This window comes from Nematocida major (assembly GCF_021653875.1).
Source record: "Nematocida major strain JUm2507 chromosome Unknown 2406, whole genome shotgun sequence".
Classification (NCBI taxonomy): Eukaryota; Fungi; Microsporidia; genus Nematocida; species Nematocida major.
The window spans coordinates 25,401-50,597 of record NW_025952948.1 but is presented as its reverse complement, the minus strand read 5'-3'; the positions used below and the strand labels follow the sequence as shown (position 1 = coordinate 50,597).

Here is a 25,197-nt window from a genome sequence, read left to right as displayed (position 1 = left end):
CGCAGAAAGTCCCGAAAATGGTGGCCTTCCATGGTGGGTCGCGCACAAGAAAAAGCAAGCAAACTAAATGATTTTATTCAGGACCTATGTCGCAATAAGAATTAGTATTGTAACTGCATTTAAAAGGGACAGCAAAAGATGGCTAAAAAAGGCGTCGCTTAGCATGGGCTTTCCTGTGGTTTCTCTTAATATGGGCTGCTCTTGGCGATTGGCACACTTTCAGCGAGTCTATGGGGCGTTTACTCCGCTCTTTTTGTGCATCGCCCTGGGAAAGGCCCTTCTATTTGCATGCGAGGAAATAAGATGCGCTGTTTTTCCGCAGAGAAAGACTGTGCACTCACTGGTGCTCTTCCTGCACGCTATAGGCCGGCGCACGTGATGAGCTTGTGCGCCAAGAGACCAATCCGCGCGGGTTTTGGCTGAAGCTTCTTCCCAAAAATAAAACCATACAGCAAGCACGCACAAAATACACATTTATTTTCGCAGAGCATAGCATCCACAGAGTGCAACTCAAGAACGCCCTCCAAACACGGCCAGAGAAGCGAGCAAGAGAGAGTTTGGCTCAATAGAGCAGCTGTGCTTCCTGCACAAGAGAAGGCCAATGCCGTAGGAGCCGTTAAGCGAGCAAAAGTGCAGGGACGGCCGCTGCGTATGTGCGCAGAGCAGCTGATAACCCCCATCAGCGCGCGCAATGGAAGCCCACAATTCTGGCGAGCCAAGACAATGTTCCTTTTATAGAGAATTAAAATTCCAACAAAGCAAATATAAAGGCAGTGTGTTCTATTCTGGCATGTCAGCGACGCAGGAAAAGATACTTTTGGCGCTTAGAGAGAAGCTCTCCCCGGAGGCATGTGCAAAAACAGTCGAAATATTGCATGCAGATAGGCACAAGGAAAAAGGCAGCTGCATGAAAATAGAGGCTGCAGTCTTCTACTTGCTGAAGAAGGTTGATTTACAGGTTGTGCTGCTAGAGGCCGGCCTGTACGAAATTCCGCTGGACTATGTACATGCGCACTTGAGCACCGTGGAGATTTCCCAGAGCACGAAAGCAGCCGTCTTCTCGGATGTAGAGGCCTCGCTTGGAAATGTGCTCGCATACATATCCAGGGAAATATGCGAGTCCCAATATCACTACGCGAGATCAAGATGCAGCATCCACGACTCCGAGGCATACAAAGCAATGTTTTCCTCGGCAGTCAAGTACCACGGCATACAAAGAGGGACAGGCCTGCTGGTGGACCATCTTGTGAGCCAGATCGCATTAATAACTCCCAGCGCAGAGTATGCAGCAGCAGAAGTGCTTCCTCTGGAGCAACTGTACGACGCCATGGAGGGAGGAAGCATCGAGCAGTTTGTGGTCCAGCAGCTGGATGTGATGCACTGCATGCTAAGCACGGAAGCCAACTTTGAGTACGGGGAGAGAATACGCGCGGACCTTCTGAGAAACGCCAAAAGCATTCGGCACCACTGGGGGAAAATTGTCGGCACAGAGGCCCTGGGGCAGTCGCTTGACTGGTGCAAGTCCGTAATAAGTGCGTACATGGACGGAGAAACAGCCGAATACTCCTTTGCAAGGCCGAGCCAGAAAAGGGGAAGAGTTGACTCTGGGGAAGTTGCAAGCCTGCACAGAGACTTTGCATACGACATGAACATGATTCTTTACGGGCACTCTGTGAGGCACGGGATGTCAGTGGCAAGCAGGGCTCGATGCAAAGAAAATGCAAGCGAAGCCCTGCACTGTGCAGAGGCCAGCAAAAGAAAGGCCTTTTTCTACAGTGCAATAGCGCGCCTTGTGGGGGCAGTTTCCTCGATTTTCATAGGAGTCTCCTTTGCGCTGCTCATAAATCGGTCGCTCATAGAGAGCATAGACCCAGTAAAAGGCAAGGCAGGCACTGCTAGGCAGCTCGAACTTGCACAGCCGATGCTTCTGGCGCTTGCAATGGGCTTCAACGGGCTGGTTTTGCAGAAGCAGGTATTTGCCGACAGCAAGAAAAGCTTTTCGGAAATTCTATCCAGAGAAATCAACAGAGTCGTTTCAAAGGTCGTGCTTCTGGGGCTTCTATTCACTGCAATATTCTACGTGGATCCAGCCATATACGCTCTTAGAGAGGCAAAGGCTGCAGTGCTCTGCGTGTGCGGGGTGGGGGCAGTTTTGTCGGTTGCAGACCCCTTTCTCCGACCAAGATACACTTTCTCCTTGTTCGACAGGAGGACTTTCGTACACACTGCGATCTTTATGCTGAGCATCGCCATTGTGGCATACTCAGTGCAGGAGTACACGCACAAAGCCATTGGCATCTCCATGCAGGGGGCATATGCGCCGCACTAATAAATCCTATGCCTTGCTTTCTGTGGGCTATGCCCGTTTCTGCGGATATTCCGGCTTTTTCTGGAGTTTTCTCCACGGAAGAAAATTCATTTTGTTGCCCGAGTACATTTGAAAGCAGGCGAAACACTTTTTTCTGTGCACACAGAGTTCGCTGGAGAAGCTGTGCCTACGAGAGAAATGCAAGTTTTATCTATTGATTTATTTCTGTGTTTATTATGAACATACTCCTGGCTTGTCTATGGATGCTTTTTCAAAGCTGTCCGCCCGAGTGTATATAAACAGTGCAGGCTCCGTGCAGGCGCCTAAATGCGGGCAGTCCTCAGGATGTGTTTTCTGAAGGCTCTGCTTCTGCGGACTTTCAGCTTCAGCTGGTGAAGGGCTTTGGCGATAAGGCATCCTGCAACAAACAGAATGAATGGAATCAGCACCAATAAGTATGTGGAAAATTTCGAAAGTATTCGGTACCTCCAAAAACCGCGGATTTTGTAGAAAGACATGGACAGTCCCGTGACAAACGCAACGTAGCACCCCATCCCGAGTTTCCCAGGCGGGGCCAAGCACGCATCCATAATATACGTGCCCAGAAGCAGCACCGCAGGAAGGCCGTGCATGCAGATGTTCGCCAGCATCCCAACTCTCTGGGGGCCCTCTCTCAAAGCCCTCGGGAAAACTGCTGCTGGGCAAGCCCAGAATATTGGCCAGAAAACGAGCATTATCAAGACCTCTGCGCTTAGCATGCACACCATCAGCTCTCTGCATGCTTTCTTAAACCCGTCATTCTTTCTCTTGTACGTTATCCCCGCGAGAACAAACGCGACCAGGCTTATAACCAGCGACATATTTGTAATAAAGAACAGCTTGCTGCCAGATATCCACCAAGAGACTCCGAGCAGCTTATCGTGGTCGACATCTAAAGATCCGTATGTGCATACAGCGCCCCCCAATGCACACAATATGCCGTTTATGATGTTTGTGTGCTCGCTTTTTTCTTTAATCATTCCCCTTTCGTTCATAGGAGCAACGGAAAAAAATTTATCTATATTAATCAGATAAAGTCAGTCTTCTCTAGACCCTTTTCTGTCTCGAGTGTCCTTCCACACCATTTCATGGGCGGAGACCAGGCACTTGTACACGAAGCACACGCAGGCAAAGCAGAAGCCAAAAAAAGCCACTTTTCCCAGGGGGCTGAAACCTTCAATTACTCCGTACGGCCAAGTCCCCGTCTTATTGTAGAACAGCACCATAACAGCGATGTAGAAGGCAAAGAACCCCGAGATAATTATATAGTGCACGCGCCGGCTCAAGAATACGCCCTCAAAAAACTCCACGAGAAGAAAGACCGTGGGAAACCCGTGCATGCACAGGTTGAAGAAGAGCGAGATTGTATCCTCCCCCACGTACGAGGACTTGACCACGACCGTAGACTCGTCGATCCACCAGAGCCCCCAGAAGATCGCAGGAATAAAGCACTCCACAGTGACGGTGAGCGCCAGGAGGTCAATGTGTGCACTCCGCATAAAAGCGTACACGCGAGAGTTTCTGCTGGAAGGCTTCATGTTTCTTCGGAGAAGCCCAATCAAAAGCGTCACCGTAGTGAGAAGAAGCCCTATATGCGTTAAATGATAGAATCGGCCAAAAAATTGTTTGATGCTTTTCGCCCTAAGTCTGCGGGGTTTTCCGTAATCAAGGTTTCCGTACAGGGAGAGCAGAGAGCCAAAGAGAGAGTTCGTATTATGGATTCGATTTTTCATTTTAAATAAACAAACATAAATTATTTTTAGAAATTACATGGCAGCATACGAAGAGTCTGTGTACAAAGCCAAACTGAGCGAAAAAGCAGAAAGATTTGAGCAAATGGTAGAGTGCATGAAAGATGCAGTGAAGCAGGCAGACGCAGCCAAAAATCCAATAGAGATAGAGGAGAGAAACATGCTCTCGGTCGCATACAAAAACCAAGTTGGCGCGAGAAGAACCTCTTGGCGGATACTGAGCAAGTTCCTGCAGGAGGCCAAAATAGCAGAGCCTAGCAACACGAAAAACATAGACGTTATTGTCGAGTACATAAAAATAGTTGAAAATGAGCTGAATTACATATGCGACGACCTTCTTTCACTTCTAGACACGTACTTGATCCACGACACAGCGAAGGACTCGCAAGTTTTCTTCCTGAAGATGAAGGGAGACTATTTGCGGTATAAGGCCGAGATAGCCACGGGGGAGTATCTTTCCGAAGTCTCTGAGCAGGCATACCAGGCGTATCAGCAGGCGATGGAGATGGCTGATGCCAACCTTCCTCCAACAAACCCGACACGGCTGGGGCTGTACTTGAACTACTCGGTCTTCTGCTTTGAGATCCTGAACCAGAGAAAGCGTGCGATAGAGATGGGAAAGCAGGCTTTTGACGATGCAATTTCAGAGCTGGACAGTCTGACCGAAGAGAGCTACAAGGATTCTACGCTTATCATGCAGCTGCTGCGAGACAATCTTTCCTTATGGGCTACGGAGTATAATGAAGAGGACACGGCGTATTAAAGCAGCCAGGCAGAGCGCTGGGCTGCGCCTTTTGGCTGCATGCCGGTAGAAGCCAGGCCGGCGCTCTGGAGTCGGGTTATTCGGGCCCAGTGGAATAAAACTGTTGGTATGCGGATTATTATTTATTCACTAGCGCGCGGGGCTGCGCTGTTTATTAGAAAAAGCTTGTCTGGCTGGACTATTTGCCTGACCCGGGACTTTAGGGAGTCCTTTATCAGTTTTAGATTTCGGGTTTTCATCTTGCTTTTTACGTCGAGTCCGTACGCCTTGTTGAAAATGTTCTGGCATATTTGCACGATGAAAATCTCCTCTGCAAACATGCAGAAATATTTTCCTGCAGAGACCTCGAAGGCCAGGCCCATCTCCTTGATTGCCTTCTCCAGGGCGTTGGCCAGCACATCCTCAGAGCTTTTGAGGCCTCTCCAGTGGCGCAGGATGCTGTTCTTCACCCTTAGCTTCTTGTCCGAGATAAAGTCCACAATTCCGTCCAGGCGGCTTGCACACCACTTCCCCTTCTGCTTTTTCTTGTAGAGCTGGTATACTTTGGTTATGCTGTTGTAGTATCCGCCGTCCTTCTTTTTGAACTGGTCGCCAAAAAGGTAGTTTATATACGCGCATATCCCAGGGTCCACAAAGGGCTTCTCTGGGATCTTCTCGCACGTCTCTGGAGGGGTTTCCCCCACCCACTCGTGCCTGTATATATCCATAATTTCTATGCGGGTGGTCCTGTTTGGGTTCAGCATCTGCAGGAGGAGCGACTTCAGAGCGGGGGACACGCCCTCCGTAGATATGTTTCCGGCTATGATCTTGTGGTAGAGAGACTGCATGTTTTTGTCGTCAAACGGGACACGCCCACACACCATAACGTACAAAACCACGCCAAGGCTCCAGACGTCGACCTCCGGCCCTCGGTACAGATTCCCCGAGAGGAGCTCCGGGGCTGCAAAGTACAAAGACCCGCAGAACGTCCCGAGAAACCCCTCTTTCTCAAAAAAGTTCGCCAGCCCAAAGTCTATCAGTATGGCGTTGTCGTCCTTGTCCACCATAATATTCTCTATTTTTATGTCCCTGTGAACTATATTGTGGGCGTGGCAGTAGCTCAGCGCGTCCAGTATTTGGAGAAAGTACTTTCTCGCCTGCGCCTCCGAGAGCTTTTTGCTCTTGATGATCTTCTTGAGCAGCTGCTCCCCCGAGATGTAGTCGAATATCAAGTAGAAGCACTCGTTTGTGTAGAAAAACTCCCGAAGCCGCAAAATGCTCTTGTGCACGAGCAGGAAGGAAATAAGCACTTCCCGCAGTATTCTGTTCTCTCGCGACTGCTTTTTCTCTATCCCAACGTACTTCTTTCGGCTTATGACTTTTATGGCAACTGTCTCGCTGCTTCGCAAATCCACGCCCTTATATACATAGCTCGTTGTTCCTGTTTCTATCACCTCCTTCAGCGCATAGTTGTTCATCTTTAGCTCGTGAGCTCTGTCCGTTGAGCTTCGCATGCAGAAACATTTTTCCTCGTATTTATTTTCCTCCCCCTTACCTCCTACGGGGCACTATGGCCCGAATCACATCTGCAAATATTATGCATCAGCTGCAAAGCATCTCTGCGCCTCCAAAAAGAACAAGCCAGTACACGCACACATTTATTTCCACGGAAGCCCTCACAGCTTCTCCTCTTCTCCCTCCTCCCCCTCGGAGCCAGGCACTTCTAGCGCAAGGACGTCTTCGCTCCTCTCCTGTGCCGCCTCTTTCTCCGGGTCCTTTCCCGGGCCCTTCTGGGCTCCTGGCTTCTCTCCCTCGCGCATGCTCCTTCTGTACATCCTGTATCGCACAAGATCTGGGATCGTGAAGATCTTTCCAGGCTCTATCTTTATCTTGTCCAAGCACGTAGTATGTGACGAGTGCATCACCGGATTTTTCTTGCTCTGCGGGACTGTGTACCGGATGTTGCTTTTGTTCGACTTCATCAAGGAGAAAAGGCAGAGCACGCTCTTGTACTTCTCCGAGAGAGCCTCCGCGTCCCCTGGCTCTGCATAGCTGTACTCCTGCGAGATGCTGTCAGCAACGCTTTGCGGCTCCCCCGCGCTGAGCAGCCCCCTTTGGATGGCAAGCACGGTTTTCCGCCTGTCCGCAGAAGCCCGCAGTATTTTCCGCCTCTTCAGCTCAAACCCCGAGAATGCCGTATTGCGCTTCTCCTCAAGAAGGAGCTTGCTCTTGAAAAGGTCCTTTATTTTCGTGTACTTTTTCAGGCACTCCCTCTCCACGATGGACAGATGCCACTCAGAGGTCAGCACCATCTTGTTAGACTGTGCAAGTATGTACTCAAGAGGGAGATTGCTGATTTCAAACATCATATGATTTAGTGATTTAATGAGAGCGGGCGTTATTTTTTTATTTATCTTTAAGTCTTTCTCCTCGTCTTTCTTTTTTTTAATTCTTGCCCTTTTCTTTATCTCTTTTTTATTTTCTATCTCAATCATCGCATTTGAATTCATCTCTTTTTCTTTCTCTAGCAGGCTTATCTCCGCATTTAGGACCTTTAGCCTCCTTTTTTCCTTCTCCCTCTTCTCCTTCATTAATTTTTAAATTAACTTTATTTTAATTATTACAGCAGTGATGCCACCCCTGCAAATCGCCCAATGAGATTTTCTTTGAAAATATTTAAAATAAAAAATAAAAAGAAGGAGAGAAGAATGGCCATATTAGAAAAGGAAAACAAATTTGTCCATAGAAAAGTGGATGAGAGAAAGGACAAAAGAAGGCCGGTGCCCTTGGATTATGATTCCATACAAAAAACAATAGAGTCAACAATGGACTCAGAGATAGTGGAAGAGCCCGGAATATCTTTGAAAATACCCGAGGCTGTCCAGTCTTGCGTCTCAGACGGGTCTCCCTTCACCTTCAAAGATACCAAGAGTATGGACGATGGCCTGGAGAGTAACTATCAGTGCTGCGGTGAGTCTCTCCCCACACTGCACGATTTGGTCTCGCACTACGAGAGATCGCACTACAAGTTTATATCAACCGATAAGAAAAAAGATGGTCTGCAGCACGTGAAATGGCACGGGGGCGACTCACACAATGAGATAGTGCAGGTTCCAACGGTGGTTTTCAACGACAGCTCGATGACGTACGACTACTTCAAGCCAACTGCCTTCTACAATACGATACTCCAGTCGGAGTCGCTTTCTCTGGGGGTTTTGCTTCCTCCGGTCGTGGTCCGAGACTTCGACATGGACGCGGAGGTTGAGCTTATAGGAGAGTCGCACTACGAGGACGAAGACAAAAAGCGGCCTTTCAAGTGCACCCATGCCGGATGTAATAAGAAGTACACGTCAGCATACGGGCTGAAGTACCACATGAGCAAGGGGCATACCGGGGGCGGAATGGAGAGCGAGAAACCGTACGCCTGTGATGTGCCAGGCTGTGGGAAGAGATACAAAAATGCAAACGGCCTGAAGTATCACTTTAATAATGGGCACTAGAGTAAAGATAATAATAAAGATTCAGAGTATTACTGCGAATTTACTTTTACGTGAAATACGAGCGGCTTCCACCGGGGGGAGGGAGTTCGTCATTGTCTGGGTCGTACTTTCTGAAGGGGTCGTCCTCGCGCGGGGGCCTTCTGAAGTGGGACTCTGGGAAGAACATTCCCGAAGTTCCGCCTTCTGCGTGGTCGCTGAAGAGGGCAGGCCTTCTCACGGAAAGAGCCTCGCCCGAGGCGTCTATTGTGTAGTCGCCTGGGGAGGCCTGCCTGAGAATTTCCGCCACTTCGCCCTGCACCTTCTCGGGCATGTTCTTGTACGCGGTCTCCGTCACGGTTATCCGAATGCTTCTCCCTGGGGGGGCTTCTCCTGGGAATGGGTTCATAAACAACTTCTTGAAAAACAAATATTCCACCTGCATTAAGTATGCAAGTGTGCAGAGCATGTCTCAACTGGGCCACGGCTTAAGTGCCCTAGCATTCTTAAGTCTGCTCAAAGCATTGTATCCTGGCCCTCTTCTTCGCATGCCAGGCTGGGCATTCGGGATATTTTGTGGTTCTGTCTATGCACTGTTGAGGCTGTGCGTGATTTTTATGACTGCGTCCAGGCAGGCGTTTATGTTTCTGTTCCAGCTCTCGACGGTGTTCGTCTCTTTCTTGAACTCAATTATGCCCTCGATCTGGGAGATGGTGCCCTCCACGAGCTTACTGCGGATCATCTCGACGATAATTTCGACGAATTCATCGGGCTGCATCTTTAATATCTCGACAATTCGGGCTATCTCTATTCTGCTGTAGTACTTGCTGATTACTATGATGTTGTACTGGCTGACTCTCTCCCGGATATTTGGTATGTACTGCTGGACTATTCCCTGGATGCCGTACTTCTCCTGGATTGTGTGCAGGGTGCTGTAGATGGCCTCCGTTATGAGCAGGTTGTTGGTGAATGCATCCCCAAGCACGCGCGTGTCATTTTGGCATATTTTGCTGCTGATGTTCGCAACAAGAATCTGCTTGGACTCTGCACTGTGGATGTCCAGTATGCAGAACAGGATCGCAAGTGCAGAGTATATGGACTCTGTCTTGCTGGCTGCCTCGTCCTTTATCCGCAAAGTGTTGAAGATGCACGCGATCTTGTAGTACTCGCTCCTGTGGATGTGGATGAAAAGCATTCTGTTGAGGTGGTAGTCGGCCAGCTCAGGCTCAGTCTCCAGCTGCTTCATGCTCATGCGCTGCGAGACAAGAATGGCCTGCCCGTACTCGCGCGCCAGAATAGCTATTCGGAGCTGCTCCAGCTGGTACTGCAGGATTCTCTTCATGGAGACGGAGGAGAAGGTCTCCACATGCACGGGATACACGTAAGACAGTGCTTTTTTCATATCTCCCCTTTTAACGTATATCTGCTTTATTGCGTCGGTTATGAATATTCTCAGCTCCTCCATGTATATGCGGCCCTCAACGACTGTCGTGAGAAGAAGCACCAAAAAGTCCAGAAACTCATCCTTGTCCTCCGAGGGGGGCGCCTTCTCCTCCGCCTGCGCGTACGCATGGCCTATGTCAATCAGCCGGACTGTTTCGTACGAGTTCTCCTCTATCTCCACGGGGGAGAGAGAAATGTACTTCCTGTATGCGTGGTGTATCATAGTGCTCAGCGCCTCTTTGAGCTGCCCCTTCTTCCTGGCCATTTGCCTAATTGCTTCTACAGTCTCCTGCGGGGTCTTTGTTGCATCCACTATTTCCACTAAAATGGCCGCACTTGCGTCTTTGTCCCCGTTGAGTCTGGCTGTTTTTTCTCTTTCCTGCAGGAGATCCATAAAAATAAACAAATTCCGAATATTAATAGAAAGCCCGATTAAATTGCAGAAGTGGCGTGCAGAGGCCGAATTTTCTCTTCCTGCTGCAAAATGCTCCCTGCACGGAATAAAGCGCAAAAAGGCTGTGCGTGTATTTCGATTTATTTCCGCCATTCGCCCAGCAGCGCAAGAGCCAAGCCCAGTGCGTGCAGAGACGCCTTTATTCCAGCACGGCTCTACTTCAGCAAAACCTTAACAAAGGGCACTGGAAGGTCATTTCCTTCATCGTCCTCCACGACCGGGTCTATTCTCACGGACTGCACGCCCTGCGGTATTCCTGAAGGGTAAATTATCTCGGAGGGCCTCTTCTTCAGATTCTCCATAAACTTCTGCTTGTTGTAGAACGTGCAGAACAAAACAGTCAGGCCGCTCATTACCGTGTGTATCTCCACGCCCCAAAGTCTCTTCAGCCTCTGGAGAATCTCCTCAAGCGGCTCGTCCTTCACCTCCAGCATATCCCACGGGCTGACTTCCAAGACTCCTCCGGGAAGGGTGATTTTCTCCCTGTGCGGGGCGACTGGCTCGCTGGCCATGAGCAAGGAAAGCGCCAAAGAAACAAAGGTGTTCCTGTACTGGGCAATTCCCGTCTCTTTCCAGAGGAGGAACTTAATGGCCTCGACCAGGGCCAGGCCAGAAACCACGGCTGTCGTTGTGGCTATTGCTGGGATGATTCGCCCTGCAATTCTCTTTATTTCCAGGGCGTCCAGCGTCTGTATCCCGTATACGGTCGACCGAATATTCGACGCTGCTGTTATGTATGCAATGTGCCCGTTTGTTTCGGAGTCTTTTTCAAACTCCTCCTCCTGCAGGGAAATGCTCTGCAGCTCCTCCCCTGCCAAGTCCCTGCGCATGGCCTCGATTTCCTTGTCCCGAATTTCGGCTGAGCCAGCCTCTCCGCGGGGGAGCGTGTTTTTCTCCGTGTACGCCTTCAGGGCGTCTTCAAAGGGGAGACTTTCCAGGGCAAACGTCCGAATCACGAGGTGGTACGCGCTTTCAACGTACTTCCTGTGGTCCTGATTCTCAAGAGAAAGCTCCACGGGGGAGGGCATTCTTTTCGGGGGTATCCAAAAAGGCGTGCCCTCTTCCGTCATGTGGTCCTTCGGGAAAGACTCGCACAGCCGCAAAGGGCCTGCAGTAAACCTCTCCACGAACAAGTCTATGGCGTACTTCAAGGCCTCGCTCGGGGTTTTCGGGCGCGTGTGCAGGAGCACGACTGCACTATCCGGGAGCTCGACTGTTGACGCCTCCCCAAGGGCCTTCTTCGCCTCCACGAGCCTCTCGTAGAAAAGGCTCTTAAAGTCTGCAAGTGCCCACTCCACGCAGTGCACGGGCTGGTACGGGAAGTTTCTGATCGTGCAAAGGGGGATAGACTTCTCCTGCGGGTCATTTGTGCTTCCGTAGTGCTCAGTCACTCCCGGGACAACGACCTGCGTGTGCCCCTTCGACCCAAGAGTGCCCGAGTCAATAACAGCCACTTTGTGATAAATAGCTCGGCTGTCTATGTACAGGCGCGCCTCCACGTTGTCGAGCGCATTTAAAATGACGTCTACTCTCCCGTAGAATTCATCGTTGAAGAGCGACTCTGTCTCCTTCCCGACCTTCGACACGTACGCCATGACGGGGCTCTCTCTGGCGCTGGGGTTCAGTGCAGCAGCCTCCCGCGCCGCCACTGCCGACTTCATCTGAGAAATGTCGTGCTCCCTGAAGAGAAACTGCCTGTTTAAATTCGACCTTTCAATTGCGTCCATGTCCGTCAGTGCAACTCTTCCTGTTTTTCCCATTCCGAGCATAACGAGGTTCTTCATGTGCTCGCACCCAATTGCGCCTGCGCCGACCACGAACACGCCAGCGTTAAATATCGCGTCTGCGCCTTCGCCAAATATCTCCACAACGGCCGAGTACCTGTTCTTCGTCGTCTGCACTCTCTCCGTCTTCTTCTTGTACATGCTCGGGGGAAGTGCCTCCAGCGCGTGGTAGTACATGAACTGCTGCAGAGGCGTGAACTTTCCGCTGCACGCCTTCAGGACTTCGTGGGCCGATATCCCCCCGGAGATGGACGTAATCGGGCAAATCGAGGTGTCTGGCTGCCGGAAGAACTCCCGCACGATGTGCACGTCCTCCTCGTTTATCGGGTACTTCTGGAGGTATGCTGCAACTGCCGCCTCAACGGGGGCTTCTCTCAGCCCGTCGTACAGAAGGAAGCACCTGTGCAAAATGTCCGATCCTGCGAACTCCGAGTGTATTATCGGGCTCTCCATCGCCTCCCTCAGCGCCTTAAAGCGGACAACGCTTTTCTTCTTGATTTGCTCAAAAGTTTCCCCGGAGAGGCTTTCTCCTGCGTATCCCTCGAGGGAGAAGGTAAACGCCTTCGCGTCTCGCACCGTGTATTTTCTGTTTTTCACGGATATCTCGTCTGCATCTTCAAGGGAGTGCCTCTCTTCCTCCACCAAGGTAACTTCTCCTGTCGGGGAAACTGCCTTGATGGTTCCTATGTACGGCGCCTCCCCGTTTGTGTCTGTTGTGACGAAGGAGTCCCCAAAGTCGCAGAAGACCTGGAAAAACAGGCCTTTCGTGCGCACAGCCACAAACGGAATGCCGAGCTTCCTGCAGGCTTCGTCCATCTGCACTTGGTCCTCAAGGGGGAAATCGTTCATCACGACTGCCGTATACGCAGAGACGTCCTGCGGGGCCGTCTCCAGGACATGTATCGACACCTGCGAGTTCAGCTCTTTCAGCTTGTACTCTATGCTTTTGTCGACGCGGTCCCCAATATCCGACTCTGTGCAGTAGTAGAGCGTGCTAAGGTCTTCGGGCGCGACAAGGCTTGGATCGTGCACAGAAATGGCCTTAACCCCGGCCAATGCAAGATTCTTAACGAGCTCCAGCCCGGACTTTTTCAGCCCAAGAACCAGCACACTCGAGCGAAGCATCCTCTTCATGGCCTCGCTCCCGATCACGTACAACTGTCGTGAATACAAAGACTCATCAACTTTCGGAGAAAATACTTTGTCTTGCTCTTTCATAAACAAAATAAAAACATCTGGAATTTATGCAAAATGCAAAACACGGTGTCCCGCTTTAAATCAATCAACGACGGAAAAGGCCGTGCGACACAAAAATAGGCGAAATGTGTGCAGAGCCTGCCTGAAATGCTCTGTGTGTAGGGTCATTTGTTTCTAATAAAATGACAATAATTTTTTTATATATGAATGAATGGAGCTACAATGTGGATAAAGTCCATACCCAAAGCAAAATGAACATTTCCAGCGAAGTAAACAAGAATGTGGTAAATATTTCCAGGGCGTGCGAGAGGGAAGAGGACAGCAACATGCTTCTGGAGCAAAGGTACCCAGACCTTTTCAAAGCAGTTGGGGAGCGAGGGGGGATTCCTGTTCTTGTGCCTCTTCATTCTGTTTGGTTTAGCATGGAGGCTATCCACCCGATAGAAAGACGGGTTTTCAGCGCCTTTCTCTCGGGGCATGAGGGCGTTCAAAAGTACGTTTCTGCCCGAAATACGATATTCAAGATGTACCAGGAGAATACATCGACGCACGTGAGCATAACTCTGTGCAGGAGGCGCATACCCGAAGATATTTCTACGCTCATAAAAATATACACATTTTTAGAGCACTGGGGACTCATAAACTACAAAATAGGCGTGCGGAGAGACATGGGGAAACTCATCGAGAAAATCCAGCAAAAAGACCTTTTTGACATAACGAGGGGGAGTGCAGTCGTTGAAACTGTGCCGTCCCAGGGCGTGCCCCCCGAAAATGCAGCGGCTTCAGAAGGCGTTTTGGAGGGCCTTGGGGCGGGGGAGGCCCGGGAAAAGAGCGAAGAAAAGCCGGATCCTGGCGCCTGCATAGACGTTAGCGAGATGTGCGAGGGGAAGCGGTACGTTACCGTTGGGGAGTCGAGCATTCCGGCTCCCGGGGGAAGTGCGAGCATGCAGAAGCCCAGCATAGACATGCTGCGAGATCCGTCGAAGCACTTTAGCCTGCAGTCTACAGGGTTCGCGCAGAACAGCATCCCTGCAGAGGCTGCGTGCACGTCCTGCGGACGGGTCATGCAGGTTCTTTCGATGGAGGAGAAAGTGTACTTTTCGGAGAGAGGCCGGATTATGCTGTGCAGCGGGTGCTTCAACGGGGGAGAGTACCCCGCAAGCTGCACGTACGCGAACTTTCACGTGCTGGAGGCTGGGATGGTGCGGCAGATCTGGAGCGAGAAGGAGGAGATGCTTTTGCTGGAGGGCATTGAGATGTATAAGGACGATTGGAAGGCCGTTGCAGATTATGTAAAGACTAAAACCCTGGAACAGTGCGTTCTCCAGTTTCTGAAAATGGGGATACAGGACCCTTTCCTGGAGATGGAGGCGATATCCTTCTCGGAGAACAAAATGCCGTTCAACTACACGCTCAACCCCGTGATGTCGACCGTTGCATTTTTGGCGAGTGTGATCCACCCGGGCGTAGCCTCAGCAGCAGCAAAGGCGGCAGTGGCGGAGATACAGAGGAATGCCGCGGAGAATGAGGGAAAAGACGACTGGCTGAACGGCCGCCTGAACGAGATAGCGGCTGTGGCACTGTCTGCGTGCATGGGCCGCGCGCAGAGCCAGAAGGTCCTTGAGGAGGGGAAGAAGGAGCGCCTCCTGGAGCTTCTCGTGGAGAGCGAGATGAAGCGGATCGACTTGAAGGTCACGGAGTTCACCGACCTCGCAAGAACTCTGAAAAAGGAGCGGGAGGACCTCGAGAAAATGCGGGAGACGTACAGGAAGGCCCACCTCGAGGCCCGGAAGGAAATTGCCGAAGTTGTTTCAAAGCTCAGGAAAATATGCAGTGAAACCGGAAGAAGCTTTGAAGAGGTTTTTTTCAATGAATAATAAAGTACCAAATTGCATTTATTCCGCGATGCTCTTTATCTGCGATATAAACTCGGGCGCTGAAAATATTTCTGTGCTCCCGTAGGAAACTTCCACGCCCTGCGCCTTCCCATACTCCACCACGGCCCTGTACTCCTCGTACGTGCCGCCCCCCAGAATGAACACATTTACTGAAGAGTACTCCTCTGCTCTTTTAGTGTACACCTCCTCTATCCGGCGCAAAACCCCGTCTTTTCCCACGCCAATCATCTTCTTGAGGTTGTTTATGATTTTGCTCCGCATGCCGTGCTTCACCGTGTTTTCCTCTACGTACTTCAGCACGGGGCTGTTCTTCACTCGGCCCTCGGCCATTTTGTACACGTCCGGATACTGCCTGCTGAACCGATTCTGCACGATCACGCACAGGCGAGTCAGCTCCGTCTCGTCTATCTTGCCCACGGCCTCCTCAACCTCCGCAAGGTCCAGGGACTTCCCCTCCTCTATGGAAAAGAGCTCATCTAAGTGCTTGCTCTTTATGGCCTCTATCGCATTCAGGACAATGTTCATGTGGTTGTACAGGAGCTTGTTCTTTCCGACAAGATCCGGGAGCTTTACAAGAGACTTCATCATCTCCTCGTTTCCGCTGTTCATGTTTATGGCCGTGCTGCTGGACATCTCCTTGTACGCGAGAAGGTCTTCATTCACTTTGTCAACGACCGAGGTAAAGGGCTCGTTTATGTTCTCGTTGTAGAACTCGTCGTACCTGTTCAGGTTGTACGCTGCTTCCCCCGTGCTTTCTCCAGCCTTCTTCACTGCGTCGTGGATCACAAGCTTATTCAGCTTAAAGTCAAATATTTCGTTGATCATTGCCCCGTACGAGTTCGTGTGGTACATCGGCCCAACCAAGTCCTCGCTCCGGTCTAAAATGATGAGGAGCGGGCGCTTGGCTTTTCTCAGCCTGGAAGACGCCCTGCCCCCTTGGAGGTCTGCTATTTCCGCAAGTCTCTCGAGAAATCCCGCGGCTATTCTCTGCGAGAGCTTGTGGTTGTGGTATACGGCAGGAGCGGGCATTCCCTTGAAAATCGACAAAAGGGCCATCTTCGCCTTTTCAACGTACTCCTCCTGCTCCCCCGCATTTTCACTCTCTCCTTCAGGGCTGGCTTCTCCCGTGTCATCGCCCGGTGCATCCGCATGCTCTGCCATTTCCGCCTGTGCGAGGGCGACCGGACTCACCCCGAGACTCTCCGTCATTCGCACAGTCTGCGCGTACGACTTTTCTATCCCGAGAGTGTACATGTTTTCGTGAAGGCACGAGTGCGTGGATATTGCATCGAACACTTTCACCACGCGATTTGCCTCCTTTATTGAGGCCAGCCTGATCGACATGTCTCTGAGAAGAGACGTGCTGACTATGCCCGTGAACAGAACCTCCACTCGGCTGTACAAGTCCATCTTCGCATCCTCCACTATGCGGTCTACGTTCTCCTCTGAGGCCTTTACAAAGTATATCGCCCTTGTCTCGGGGTTTCTCTCCCGCACGTCCTCCATCTTCAGACACTGCACAACCCCCACCTCCATAAGGTCCGTCATAACGAATAGTGGAGAGATTACATCCTGGCCCTCCTTGTCCAATATTAGGATAGACCACTCAAATGTCTCCCCTTTCAGCAGGGCAGAAAGCTCTTGAGCCTGTCTCTCTCTTAGCATTCGGGGCAAAATATTTATTGAATTTATAGAAAAAGCAATTTCCGAACAGCCTGAACAGGCACAGCACACTTTTTGGCTCTTTCCTGCGACGACTCTCCCCCGCCCTGGAGAGTGCATCTGCGCTTTTTGTGCACGGAAAGTGCTTTTTTGGGAGGATTTTCAGGAGGGCAGAGGATTTTGCAACGGATAAAATAAAATATTTTCGGTCTCTCGGCGCAGCTGCAGTCTGCACAGAGGCCGGGGGCGCGATTGCATGCTGTTTTTCTGTTTGGGCCTTTTCTGTGTTATTTTGTGTCTGCCTGGGCTTGTTTGTTTTTCTATTCTTTTTTATTTTCACGCATGAACTTTAAGAGCATTCGCATTGGAAACTATAAAATACTTGAAAGAATAGGGTCCGGTGCTTTTGGGGATATATACGAGGCACAGTGCATGGAAACGTGCAAGAAAGTGGCGATAAAAATAGAGAAAAAACCAGGGTGCTCGCAAATATCGCACGAAAGGCACATTTACAAGCTGCTGAAAACAGAGAACAACTACATCCCAACTGTTCTTCAGGCAGGTTCTCTGAACATGGAGGATATGAAGCGGTCTTTTCTGGTAATGGACCTCCTGGGGCCGTCTCTCGAGTCCCTTTTCAACTACTGCAACCGAAAGTTTTCTTTGAAAACAGTGCTTATGCTGGCAGAAATGCTAATAACTCGGGTCGAATACTTGCACTACAAGCACATCATCCACCGAGACATAAAGCCCGACAACTTTCTCTTTGGGGTCGCTAACCACAGCAAGTGCATTGCAGAGGTGCTCTCAAAAAACACGTTCTACATTCTTGACTTTGGCCTGGCGTGCATGTACAGGACCTCGAACTACACGCACAGGCCAATAACCACAAACAACAGGCTCTTGGGGACTGTTCGGTATGTCTCGCTGAATACGCATAACGGAATAAATCAGAGCCGGCGGGATGACCTGGAGTCGCTTGCGTACATGCTTATATACTTTATAAAGGGGAGGCTCCCGTGGCAGAGCATCAAGTCGTCTAGCAAGGAGATGCGGTACAAAATGATAGGAGAGAAAAAGGCAACAACCCCCGTGGAGGAGCTCTGCGCAGGCATTGACCCGGCTTTCCAGGAGTTTCTGGTCTACGTGCGAAGGCTGGAGTATGACCAGATGCCGGACTATCTGTATATTAAAAGAATATTTAGCAGTGCCATGATTCAGAATAACTTCATCTACGACTTTAGCTTTGACTGGTATAAAAGATACGCCGAAACTCGCGAGCCAATAGAGCGGTGCATGAAAAGCTCTAAGACTCGGCAGTAAGTGAATAAAAATAGAAACCGCACCGTGATTTTTCTTCCTGCTTTTTCCTGGAATTTTTTGCTTGCGCCTGCTGGGGACTAGCAGGAAAGTGTACACTGCTCTTTTTTTTGCAGGGTTTCTTTTTGCCAGAATATGCACCCGCGGGGAATATTTGCTGCTTTCCCAGGGCGGCAGAGAAGAGCGCAGGGCTTCCCAGAGGAGAATACTTTGTAGATAGTTCAAGTGCAAGAAGGTTTCGCACTATCCCGCCCTTGTTCTGCGATGGAAGTGCATGGACTCTGGAAAAAGTGCCTGGAATGGGGCCGAGAGATGCGCGCTTTTAGGGAGCAGGTGCCTCTGGGGGAGATGAGCCTCCGTGTGCCTCCCCAAGGGCGCATGCAAAGGCCGAAAATCCCCATTTCGCACTGCCTCTAGCAAGTATAAGCGAAGAGCCCGTGCATTTTTATTTTTACTTATGTGCGACAGGCCAGTGCTTTCCACGGAAATAAATCTCTCCGACTGCCTTTCGTGTGCAGGATGTGTTTCTGTGGATGAGGAGGAAGACAAGAGCCACCTGCAGGGCATCGACTTGATAAAAGCCGGAGGTGCAAACATCATAATAACCCCGCAGGCCAAGATGGCGCTGTACTCTACGGGCAGAAAAGGCAGTTTTAGGCTCTTTGAGCACTCTCTGGTGAAGTACTTCGGCGCGCTGGGAAACACTGTCGTGGACAGCACCGTGGGGACGCGTATTTTGCTGGAGAGGGAAAAGGCCCTTCTAAAAAGGCAGGGCACCGTTATAAGCACTATATGCCCTGGAACGGTGCTGTACCTCCAGAATGCGCTGGAAGGGATAGACCCACAGCTAAGCCACAACCTCTCCCCTGTGGAAATTGCAGCCAAATACGCGAGAGAAATCAGCCCGAAAAAGTGTGTTTCCATAGTCATGTGCAAAGACAAGAGAGTCGAAGCAAAAAACAACACGCACATAGACTACTGCATCACAGCGAAGGAGATGCAGGAAAGCCTCCTAGGCCAGGAAGAGATCCACGGGGGAGCAGGGAAAGAGCCTCCTCCCACGGAAAATAGCACCCCGTGGGAGCCCAGCAGACAAGACTACACCGAGTTTGAGTACATGCACAGCGTGAGCCGAATCCTGGAAGGTTCCACCACGGGAGGAGTATTTGAAGGCATTTCTGCGCACCTGCTCTGTGAAGCAGGCCCGCAAGAAGGGCGCCTCGTAACGGTGAAAAGCATGAAAACCCACAACGAGAAAGCCATTCTCCCCGGGGGGAAGAAGGTCCTGCAGCTCTTTGGGAGCAGCCGCATAATAGCCTTCACGAGCAAGCTGAAAAAAGACAAATCTGTCCTCGAACAGTACGCATACATAGAAATGAGCATGTGCACAGGAGGCTGCCTGTACGGCCCATCGCAGGGAACTGCAGTGGATGCCTCGCTCTATGCGGCTGTCCAGCAGGATAAAGTATCGCAGGAAAGTGTGGAGTACCCGGCCGCTTCCCCAGGCGAGGAAAGAACATTTGCAGCGTACAAGAAGAAGAAAAGGCGGAACTATTTGGTCGAGTGGTAGCAGCTCCCACGCGGAAAATATCTGAGAGTGAAGCGCAAGGAAGTTTCTGCTCTATTTACGAATTTATTTTTTCGTGCGAATGAACGAGTGGGCGCCCCCTAGGAGGCTGAAGGAGTCGCCGAGTGAGTCTCTGAACATTTTGCCGGAATATCCCACAAACATCACAAACACGTCTGTAAATGGCACCCGGACAATTCCAATAATAAATACGACCAGCCAAAACTACATCCCAAGAATAGACTATACGGCACTTCTGAACAGCGAAGTATTGGAGGAAGTCCGGGAGATGCTGGGCGCCTTTGAAGACGCAGAGTAGGCTAGGGCGTGCACTCCTGCTCTATTTCAAGGCGGCCCGTGGCATTCTGCACTGTTTCCTGGTGTGCCTGAAAATAAACGGAAATTATGTGAATTTTAGGGCGTTTTTATCTTTTCCCTGCGAGAATATCTGGGCATCGACAGTTGGGGATTCCCAGGCTCAGGATTTGCTCTTCAGATGCCCTGCGCGGAGGGATGGTTTATTCCGGCTAAGGCTCCATACAGGATGCAGGGCGCGTGCACTTTGCCCTGGGAAGTTCAGGCCTTCGGTTATTCGGGCAAGCATGATTCCGTGCGGACTATTAATATAATTGCAGGAAAATAAAATTTACACTATGAATAGGACGGAAGAGTATAGAAGGAATGTGCTGGACGGAGGCATTTCGCAGAAAAGCGTGGAAGCCCCCGATGGAAGCGTGAATTCTGTTTTGAGCATAGCCAAGGAGCTGAGAAACTCTCTGAGTGCGTGCCATGCTGCGCTAGTAAACAGACACACGCACGACTATTCGGATGTTGAGAGCACGGTCAAAGAGCTTGTTGCAGGAGGCAGTAAGGCCGTGGATATGATGGAGGCCATGGAGGAGAGCAAGTACTTGGAGGGCGTGGCGCACAACATTCGGGCTCTTATGAAAAGGACGGAAATGAAGCTGGAGGAGAGAAAAAGCAGGCGCGTCCGGCCCTCGCTGAATATAGCGCTGGAGCCAGAGAAGTCAACGTCCACGGCGAAGACTACGCCTGTCCAGATGCAGGTTCTCCACGAAGAAAACGAGCGCATTTTGGAAAGAGTTCGCTGCACGGAGAGAGAGCTCGTCCAGGTGAGAAGACGGGTTTCAGAAATAGACGTTCTCCAGAAGCTAATAACACAGGAGCTGTACGTGCAGGACGAGAGAATTGACGTGATTCTGAGCAACACAACAACAGCTTCTATCGACGTAAAAATAAGCCGGACGTACATAAGAAATGCGCAGGAAAAGAGGCAGGCTGCGAAAAGATTTATTTCTCTCTTTGTCATGATTCTGTCTATTGTTCTTCTCTTTCTGCACCACTCGAACAAAAGCAGCAAATAGGGCGCTCACGGGCCTCGGAATGCGCTGAATGCGCTGAGTCTGCTTGATGCAAGCTGTGTTGCTCGGTTTGTGAGCGCAACGCCAATCCCAGAAAGTCCGCCCCGGAGAGTCCTGCCTGCAAGCTTTCGGCTGTAGTCTCCGGCGAGGCACCCGGAAACAAGTCCGCTTTTGAAGGGGGAGAAGCCCTTGCTGGTGGCATACGAGAATAGTCCATTCCACAGAACAGATGTTCTATTTGTTGCAATGCCGCTGTAAGAAAGCGCTTTATTCCAGATGAACACTCTTCCTATCTCCTCAATGCTCTTGGCTATGGAGTGCATGCAAGCGAAAAGTGAAAATGCGAGGCAAAAGAAATAGCATTTTGGCAGGTGCAAGAAAAGGCCGTACAGGCGCACATTCTGTGCTTTTGGAGTATGGGCGGTGCAAGGCCCATGTATTAATAGATTTTTGATGTAATAATTCCTGTGCTCTTGCGCGTGCTTTCTTCGTTTTTGGATTTTCTTGCTGCAGCTTGAGGGCGTGGCAGCGTGCAGGGAGGCGTGTGAGGAGTGCTCCCACGCAGAGGACCCAGTACCTGCACGCACACCCCGCGGGAGACGAGCATTCGCGCTATTCGGAAGAATGTGCGACGGTTTTTCCCGTTGTGCTTGCACGCTCTGCGCTGTGGGCTTTTCAGAAGATGGGGCATTTTCCAGGGATGCTTGGGGCATTGCATGGATCCTGCCTGAAGATTTGGCCGGTCCAAGACAGGCCCATTCTGGGCGTCTGTTTGCAGTGGCATCAGCATTCGTATAAAGTTATTTTTATTTTTATTTTCCTATGAATCTAGAAGAATATATTGATTCACACGTATCAAGTAATACTCTAGTAGAAAATATGAACAATCTCGCAGAAATGGCGAGTGGTAGCGACATAAAGCAAATACTATACAGGCTGAAAACGAAGGAGCAAAAGAGCACTGGCTATGTGAGCGCGTTTATTTCTGCATACATTGAGGGAATCCCAAACACCAACGAAATATCGTACAGGCGGTGCAACCTCCTCACCAGAAGCACCGAGTGCAAGTGCTGGCCCGGGGAGAAAAAAGCCAGCAAACAGGAGCACCTGGAAAACCTTTTTACGATGCTAAGCATGCACCGAAAGAACTCGCACTTCGTTAGAATTCTTATGGCGAAGGTTTTGGGCGTTTTCAGCACGAGCATGAGCACAAGCACCATAATCAGCTATCTGTACGGGATGGACTCAGACCCAGAGTGTGCCGCCCTGATTATTGGCTACGTCCACTTGTACCACAGCCTGGGCCTGGACTATGAAGCGTATAGAGTCGCCCTGCTCCTCAACAAAATAGCTGTGCAGAGCCAAAGCGTAGTCGCGATGAAATTGCTCATTGTTGGGAAGTATCTGATGGGAATTTCCAACTACAGGGCGTACATCAACAGTGTAAAGATATTGCAGAGCCTGGGCGTAAAGGTCTCCCCGGACAAGGCCATACTCGGGTACGAAAAATACCAGAAAATCATCACAGACTACGACAAGCTTATTGGAGGCGTGGGGAAGTCAAAGAAGGAGGTGAACACCGCACACAAAGTCATTTTCCCTGTGAGTGCGGAAGAGAAGGCGCACTGGTCGTGGTACATTCGCGCTGTCCAGAGCCTGGAAAACTCGGGGGAACCCGCGAGTGCTCCCTTGGAGGAGAGCAGCGAGGCAGACCCCGTTGACGTGCTGATTGGAAGAGTCTCTTTCCTGCGCAGAAACAAGCTAAAGTACGCGCTCGTAGAGGGAAAAATCTCCATCGAGAAGGGAAACTCCAAGAGCACGTTTATCGACTACATTAACGAGCTGGACGAGGTGCACGCCCCCAAGCCCCTCCCCAGCGCTGCCAAGAGGGAGAGCGCAGAGAAAGTGCCCGAGCAGGCGGAGAAGAAGGCCGCAGAGAAGGCGGAGGAGGCTCCAGCAGCTGCCACGAAGAAGAAGACAAAAGATCAGGTCAAGATAATATTTGAGCATAGAGAGTATCTTTTCAGAAACATGATAAGAGCCTACAAAGAGGCAGAGTGTGCAGGCCTGGAAGAGCTGAAAGAAGACAGAACAGCAGAGCTCGCAGTGATAAACAACAGGTTCAAGCGCGCAAAGGAGAGACAAATGGCGATTCTCCAGGTGGCTGTCGACAGCTACTGCGCAGTGGAAAGCCTCGCCGAAAAAATCAGCCAGAGACTCGCCATAAAGGCGAAGCAGGAGGCAGAGGCGGAGAAGGAGCGGGCAGCACAGGAGGCTGTGGAGGCATACGAAGAGCCTGCATACGAGCCTGCAGCTGCGCCTAAGCCGACGTGGGTTAAGAACCAGGCAGAGTACGCAGGAAAAACCTTCAGGAGCGAGCACGAAGAGAGGCCGATTGCCCGCACGGAGAGCGCCCGGGAGAGGGAAGAAGAGGCCCCGCAGGACCTCACGTGGAGAAACAGAAGCTCAGAGCCGGCGCCAGAAGAAGCGAGTGATCCGAACATATACAGGCCCCCCAGCATGCACGCAAGCAGTTTTGTGGACTACACGCAGAGAGAAGGAAGCAGGCAAACGGGCATCCCCGAGCGAGAGAGTAAGCTGCATTGGGGGAAGACCCGGGCAGAAGATAGCTCAAGCACCGCAGAGGAGCAGGGCAGAGAGTTCCGAAAGCGGCCCGAGAGACCGGAGCAGGAGGCCAGAAGGGACAGGAGAAGGCCCTCCGAAGCGCAAAGCACGGAGTTTAACTGGAAAAAATAAAGACATATTCATTACACCTCAGATGCAGTGTAAAGGCGAATTTCGTGTGCACAGAGAGCTAGCAGCTCCCCAATGTTTTTACACTTTCTCGTCTTTACATCTTCTCACCATTATACTTTCTTGGAATCTTGCCTTCTTGGTAGCTCTACACCTTCTTCTCATTTTTCTTGGAATATTCTTTACATCTTAACATCTTTACATTTTCTCATCTTCACACTTTCTCACCTTCTCATTTTCTTGGAATATTCTTTACACCTTCTCATTTTCTCATTTTCTTGGAATATTCTTTACACTTTCTCATCTTTACACCTTCCCATCTTTGCACTTTCTCATCTTCTCATCTTCTCATCTTTACACCTTCACACTTTCTCATTTTGCTTAGAATATTCTTCACACTTTCTCATCTTTACATTTTCTTGGAATATTCTTGACGCTTTCTCGCCTTCTCATTTTTCTTGGAATATTCTTTACATTTTTCTTGGAATATTCTTCTCACCTTCTCATCTTTACAGTTTCTTGGAATATTCTTTGCACTTTTTCACCTTCTCATTTTCTTGGAATATTCTTCACACTTTCTCATCTTCACACCTTCTCATCTTTGCACCTTCTCACCTTCACATTTTCTTGGAACATTCTTAACACCTTCTCATCTTTATACTTTCTTGAAATATTCTTTGCACTTTCTCATCTTCTCATTTTTCTTGGAATATTCTTAATACCTTCTCATCTTTGCACTTTCTTGGAATATTCTTTGCATCTTCTCATCTTTACATTTTTCTTGGAATATTCTTTACATTTTCTCACTTTTACATTTTCTTAGAATATTCTTTACATCTTCTCATCTTTGCACTTTCTCATGTTTACACTTTCTTGGAATATTCTTCTCACCTTCTCATCTTTACATTTTCTCATCTTCACATCTTCTCACCAGTATACTTTCTTGACACTTTCTCATCTGGGAGTGCCTTCCGAGTCTTAGAACATTCTCCCCTGGGAGGCCTTCTCGAGCACTTCCTCGCTTATTCCACCAGGCAGCACCCAAAAAGACACTGCCTGCTTGCAGGAACTTACTTATAACATCCTCGGCCTCTGCACGCGCCATGGACCATCGGATAGTACGCCTTTTTGCATATTTATGCTCTTTCCTTCGAACCCCTTTTTCGCCCTTTGGCTCTGCTGCTTTTCAACTTCGAAAAATCCGCTTAGGCGCAAGCACACGCGACAGGTCCCAGGAGGGCACAATTTTACGCCAACTTTCGAGAAATTCCCTTCCCAGAGAGTTTCCAGGGGCTCTGAGCATGTCCGAATGCGGAATGCCTCATTCGGGAAGTGCCGAAAAGAGAAGCTCTGAAAAGGGCAGGCATCCAAAGAGGCATATTGAAATTCTAATTTACCCAAAATAGAAACCCCCCGGAAG

At 50.2% G+C, this 25,197-nt stretch overlaps 18 protein-coding genes across 18 annotated transcripts; 9 read left to right on the top strand and 9 right to left on the bottom strand.

The window, feature by feature from the left end:
• Positions 1–790: 790 nt before the first annotated feature.
• NEMAJ01_1472 (uncharacterized protein) lies at positions 791–2,329 on the top strand (the record flags this gene model as incomplete). The annotated part of the gene is made up of 1 exon (XM_047915310.1): positions 791–2,329. The coding sequence occupies one exon, from the start codon at positions 791–793 to the stop codon at positions 2,327–2,329; it is 1,539 nt and encodes a 512-aa protein (XP_047771267.1).
• Positions 2,330–2,631: 302 nt separating this feature from the next.
• On the bottom strand, positions 2,632–3,342 carry NEMAJ01_1471 (uncharacterized protein; the record flags this gene model as incomplete). The annotated part of the gene is made up of 1 exon (XM_047915309.1): positions 2,632–3,342. One exon carries the CDS (start codon positions 3,340–3,342, stop codon positions 2,632–2,634), a length of 711 nt encoding a protein of 236 aa, XP_047771266.1.
• Positions 3,343–3,384: 42 nt separating this feature from the next.
• On the bottom strand, positions 3,385–4,080 carry NEMAJ01_1470 (uncharacterized protein; the record flags this gene model as incomplete). The annotated part of the gene is made up of 1 exon (XM_047915308.1): positions 3,385–4,080. The coding sequence occupies one exon, from the start codon at positions 4,078–4,080 to the stop codon at positions 3,385–3,387; it is 696 nt and encodes a 231-aa protein (XP_047771265.1).
• Positions 4,081–4,117: 37 nt separating this feature from the next.
• Positions 4,118–4,861, top strand: NEMAJ01_1469 (14-3-3 protein epsilon; the record flags this gene model as incomplete). The annotated part of the gene is made up of 1 exon (XM_047915307.1): positions 4,118–4,861. The coding sequence occupies one exon, from the start codon at positions 4,118–4,120 to the stop codon at positions 4,859–4,861; it is 744 nt and encodes a 247-aa protein (XP_047771264.1).
• Positions 4,862–4,983: 122 nt separating this feature from the next.
• On the bottom strand, positions 4,984–6,354 carry NEMAJ01_1468 (serine/threonine protein kinase KIN1/2; the record flags this gene model as incomplete). The annotated part of the gene is made up of 1 exon (XM_047915306.1): positions 4,984–6,354. One exon carries the CDS (start codon positions 6,352–6,354, stop codon positions 4,984–4,986), a length of 1,371 nt encoding a protein of 456 aa, XP_047771263.1.
• A 162-nt stretch (positions 6,355–6,516) lies between these two features.
• Positions 6,517–7,431, bottom strand: NEMAJ01_1467 (uncharacterized protein; the record flags this gene model as incomplete). The annotated part of the gene is made up of 1 exon (XM_047915305.1): positions 6,517–7,431. One exon carries the CDS (start codon positions 7,429–7,431, stop codon positions 6,517–6,519), a length of 915 nt encoding a protein of 304 aa, XP_047771262.1.
• Positions 7,432–7,548: 117 nt separating this feature from the next.
• Positions 7,549–8,340, top strand: NEMAJ01_1466 (uncharacterized protein; the record flags this gene model as incomplete). Its single annotated transcript, XM_047915304.1, has 1 exon — positions 7,549–8,340. One exon carries the CDS (start codon positions 7,549–7,551, stop codon positions 8,338–8,340), a length of 792 nt encoding a protein of 263 aa, XP_047771261.1.
• Positions 8,341–8,386: 46 nt separating this feature from the next.
• Positions 8,387–8,725, bottom strand: NEMAJ01_1465 (uncharacterized protein; the record flags this gene model as incomplete). Its single annotated transcript, XM_047915303.1, has 1 exon — positions 8,387–8,725. One exon carries the CDS (start codon positions 8,723–8,725, stop codon positions 8,387–8,389), a length of 339 nt encoding a protein of 112 aa, XP_047771260.1.
• Positions 8,726–8,902: 177 nt separating this feature from the next.
• NEMAJ01_1464 (26S proteasome regulatory subunit N5) lies at positions 8,903–10,153 on the bottom strand (the record flags this gene model as incomplete). The annotated part of the gene is made up of 1 exon (XM_047915302.1): positions 8,903–10,153. The coding sequence occupies one exon, from the start codon at positions 10,151–10,153 to the stop codon at positions 8,903–8,905; it is 1,251 nt and encodes a 416-aa protein (XP_047771259.1).
• Positions 10,154–10,368: 215 nt separating this feature from the next.
• Positions 10,369–13,215, bottom strand: NEMAJ01_1463 (ubiquitin-activating enzyme E1; the record flags this gene model as incomplete). Its single annotated transcript, XM_047915301.1, has 1 exon — positions 10,369–13,215. The coding sequence occupies one exon, from the start codon at positions 13,213–13,215 to the stop codon at positions 10,369–10,371; it is 2,847 nt and encodes a 948-aa protein (XP_047771258.1).
• Positions 13,216–13,397: 182 nt separating this feature from the next.
• NEMAJ01_1462 (SWI/SNF related-matrix-associated actin-dependent regulator of chromatin subfamily C) lies at positions 13,398–15,071 on the top strand (the record flags this gene model as incomplete). The annotated part of the gene is made up of 1 exon (XM_047915300.1): positions 13,398–15,071. One exon carries the CDS (start codon positions 13,398–13,400, stop codon positions 15,069–15,071), a length of 1,674 nt encoding a protein of 557 aa, XP_047771257.1.
• Positions 15,072–15,089: 18 nt separating this feature from the next.
• Positions 15,090–16,757, bottom strand: NEMAJ01_1461 (sec1 family domain-containing protein 1; the record flags this gene model as incomplete). The annotated part of the gene is made up of 1 exon (XM_047915299.1): positions 15,090–16,757. The coding sequence occupies one exon, from the start codon at positions 16,755–16,757 to the stop codon at positions 15,090–15,092; it is 1,668 nt and encodes a 555-aa protein (XP_047771256.1).
• A 339-nt stretch (positions 16,758–17,096) lies between these two features.
• NEMAJ01_1460 (casein kinase 1) lies at positions 17,097–18,077 on the top strand (the record flags this gene model as incomplete). The annotated part of the gene is made up of 1 exon (XM_047915298.1): positions 17,097–18,077. The coding sequence occupies one exon, from the start codon at positions 17,097–17,099 to the stop codon at positions 18,075–18,077; it is 981 nt and encodes a 326-aa protein (XP_047771255.1).
• A 454-nt stretch (positions 18,078–18,531) lies between these two features.
• On the top strand, positions 18,532–19,644 carry NEMAJ01_1459 (uncharacterized protein; the record flags this gene model as incomplete). Its single annotated transcript, XM_047915297.1, has 1 exon — positions 18,532–19,644. The coding sequence occupies one exon, from the start codon at positions 18,532–18,534 to the stop codon at positions 19,642–19,644; it is 1,113 nt and encodes a 370-aa protein (XP_047771254.1).
• A 79-nt stretch (positions 19,645–19,723) lies between these two features.
• Positions 19,724–19,960, top strand: NEMAJ01_1434 (uncharacterized protein; the record flags this gene model as incomplete). The annotated part of the gene is made up of 1 exon (XM_047915272.1): positions 19,724–19,960. One exon carries the CDS (start codon positions 19,724–19,726, stop codon positions 19,958–19,960), a length of 237 nt encoding a protein of 78 aa, XP_047771229.1.
• Positions 19,961–20,294: 334 nt separating this feature from the next.
• NEMAJ01_1458 (uncharacterized protein) lies at positions 20,295–21,026 on the top strand (the record flags this gene model as incomplete). Its single annotated transcript, XM_047915296.1, has 1 exon — positions 20,295–21,026. One exon carries the CDS (start codon positions 20,295–20,297, stop codon positions 21,024–21,026), a length of 732 nt encoding a protein of 243 aa, XP_047771253.1.
• A 5-nt stretch (positions 21,027–21,031) lies between these two features.
• Positions 21,032–21,346, bottom strand: NEMAJ01_1457 (uncharacterized protein; the record flags this gene model as incomplete). Its single annotated transcript, XM_047915295.1, has 1 exon — positions 21,032–21,346. The coding sequence occupies one exon, from the start codon at positions 21,344–21,346 to the stop codon at positions 21,032–21,034; it is 315 nt and encodes a 104-aa protein (XP_047771252.1).
• Positions 21,347–21,845: 499 nt separating this feature from the next.
• Positions 21,846–23,780, top strand: NEMAJ01_1456 (uncharacterized protein; the record flags this gene model as incomplete). Its single annotated transcript, XM_047915294.1, has 1 exon — positions 21,846–23,780. One exon carries the CDS (start codon positions 21,846–21,848, stop codon positions 23,778–23,780), a length of 1,935 nt encoding a protein of 644 aa, XP_047771251.1.
• Positions 23,781–25,197: the final 1,417 nt, after the last annotated feature.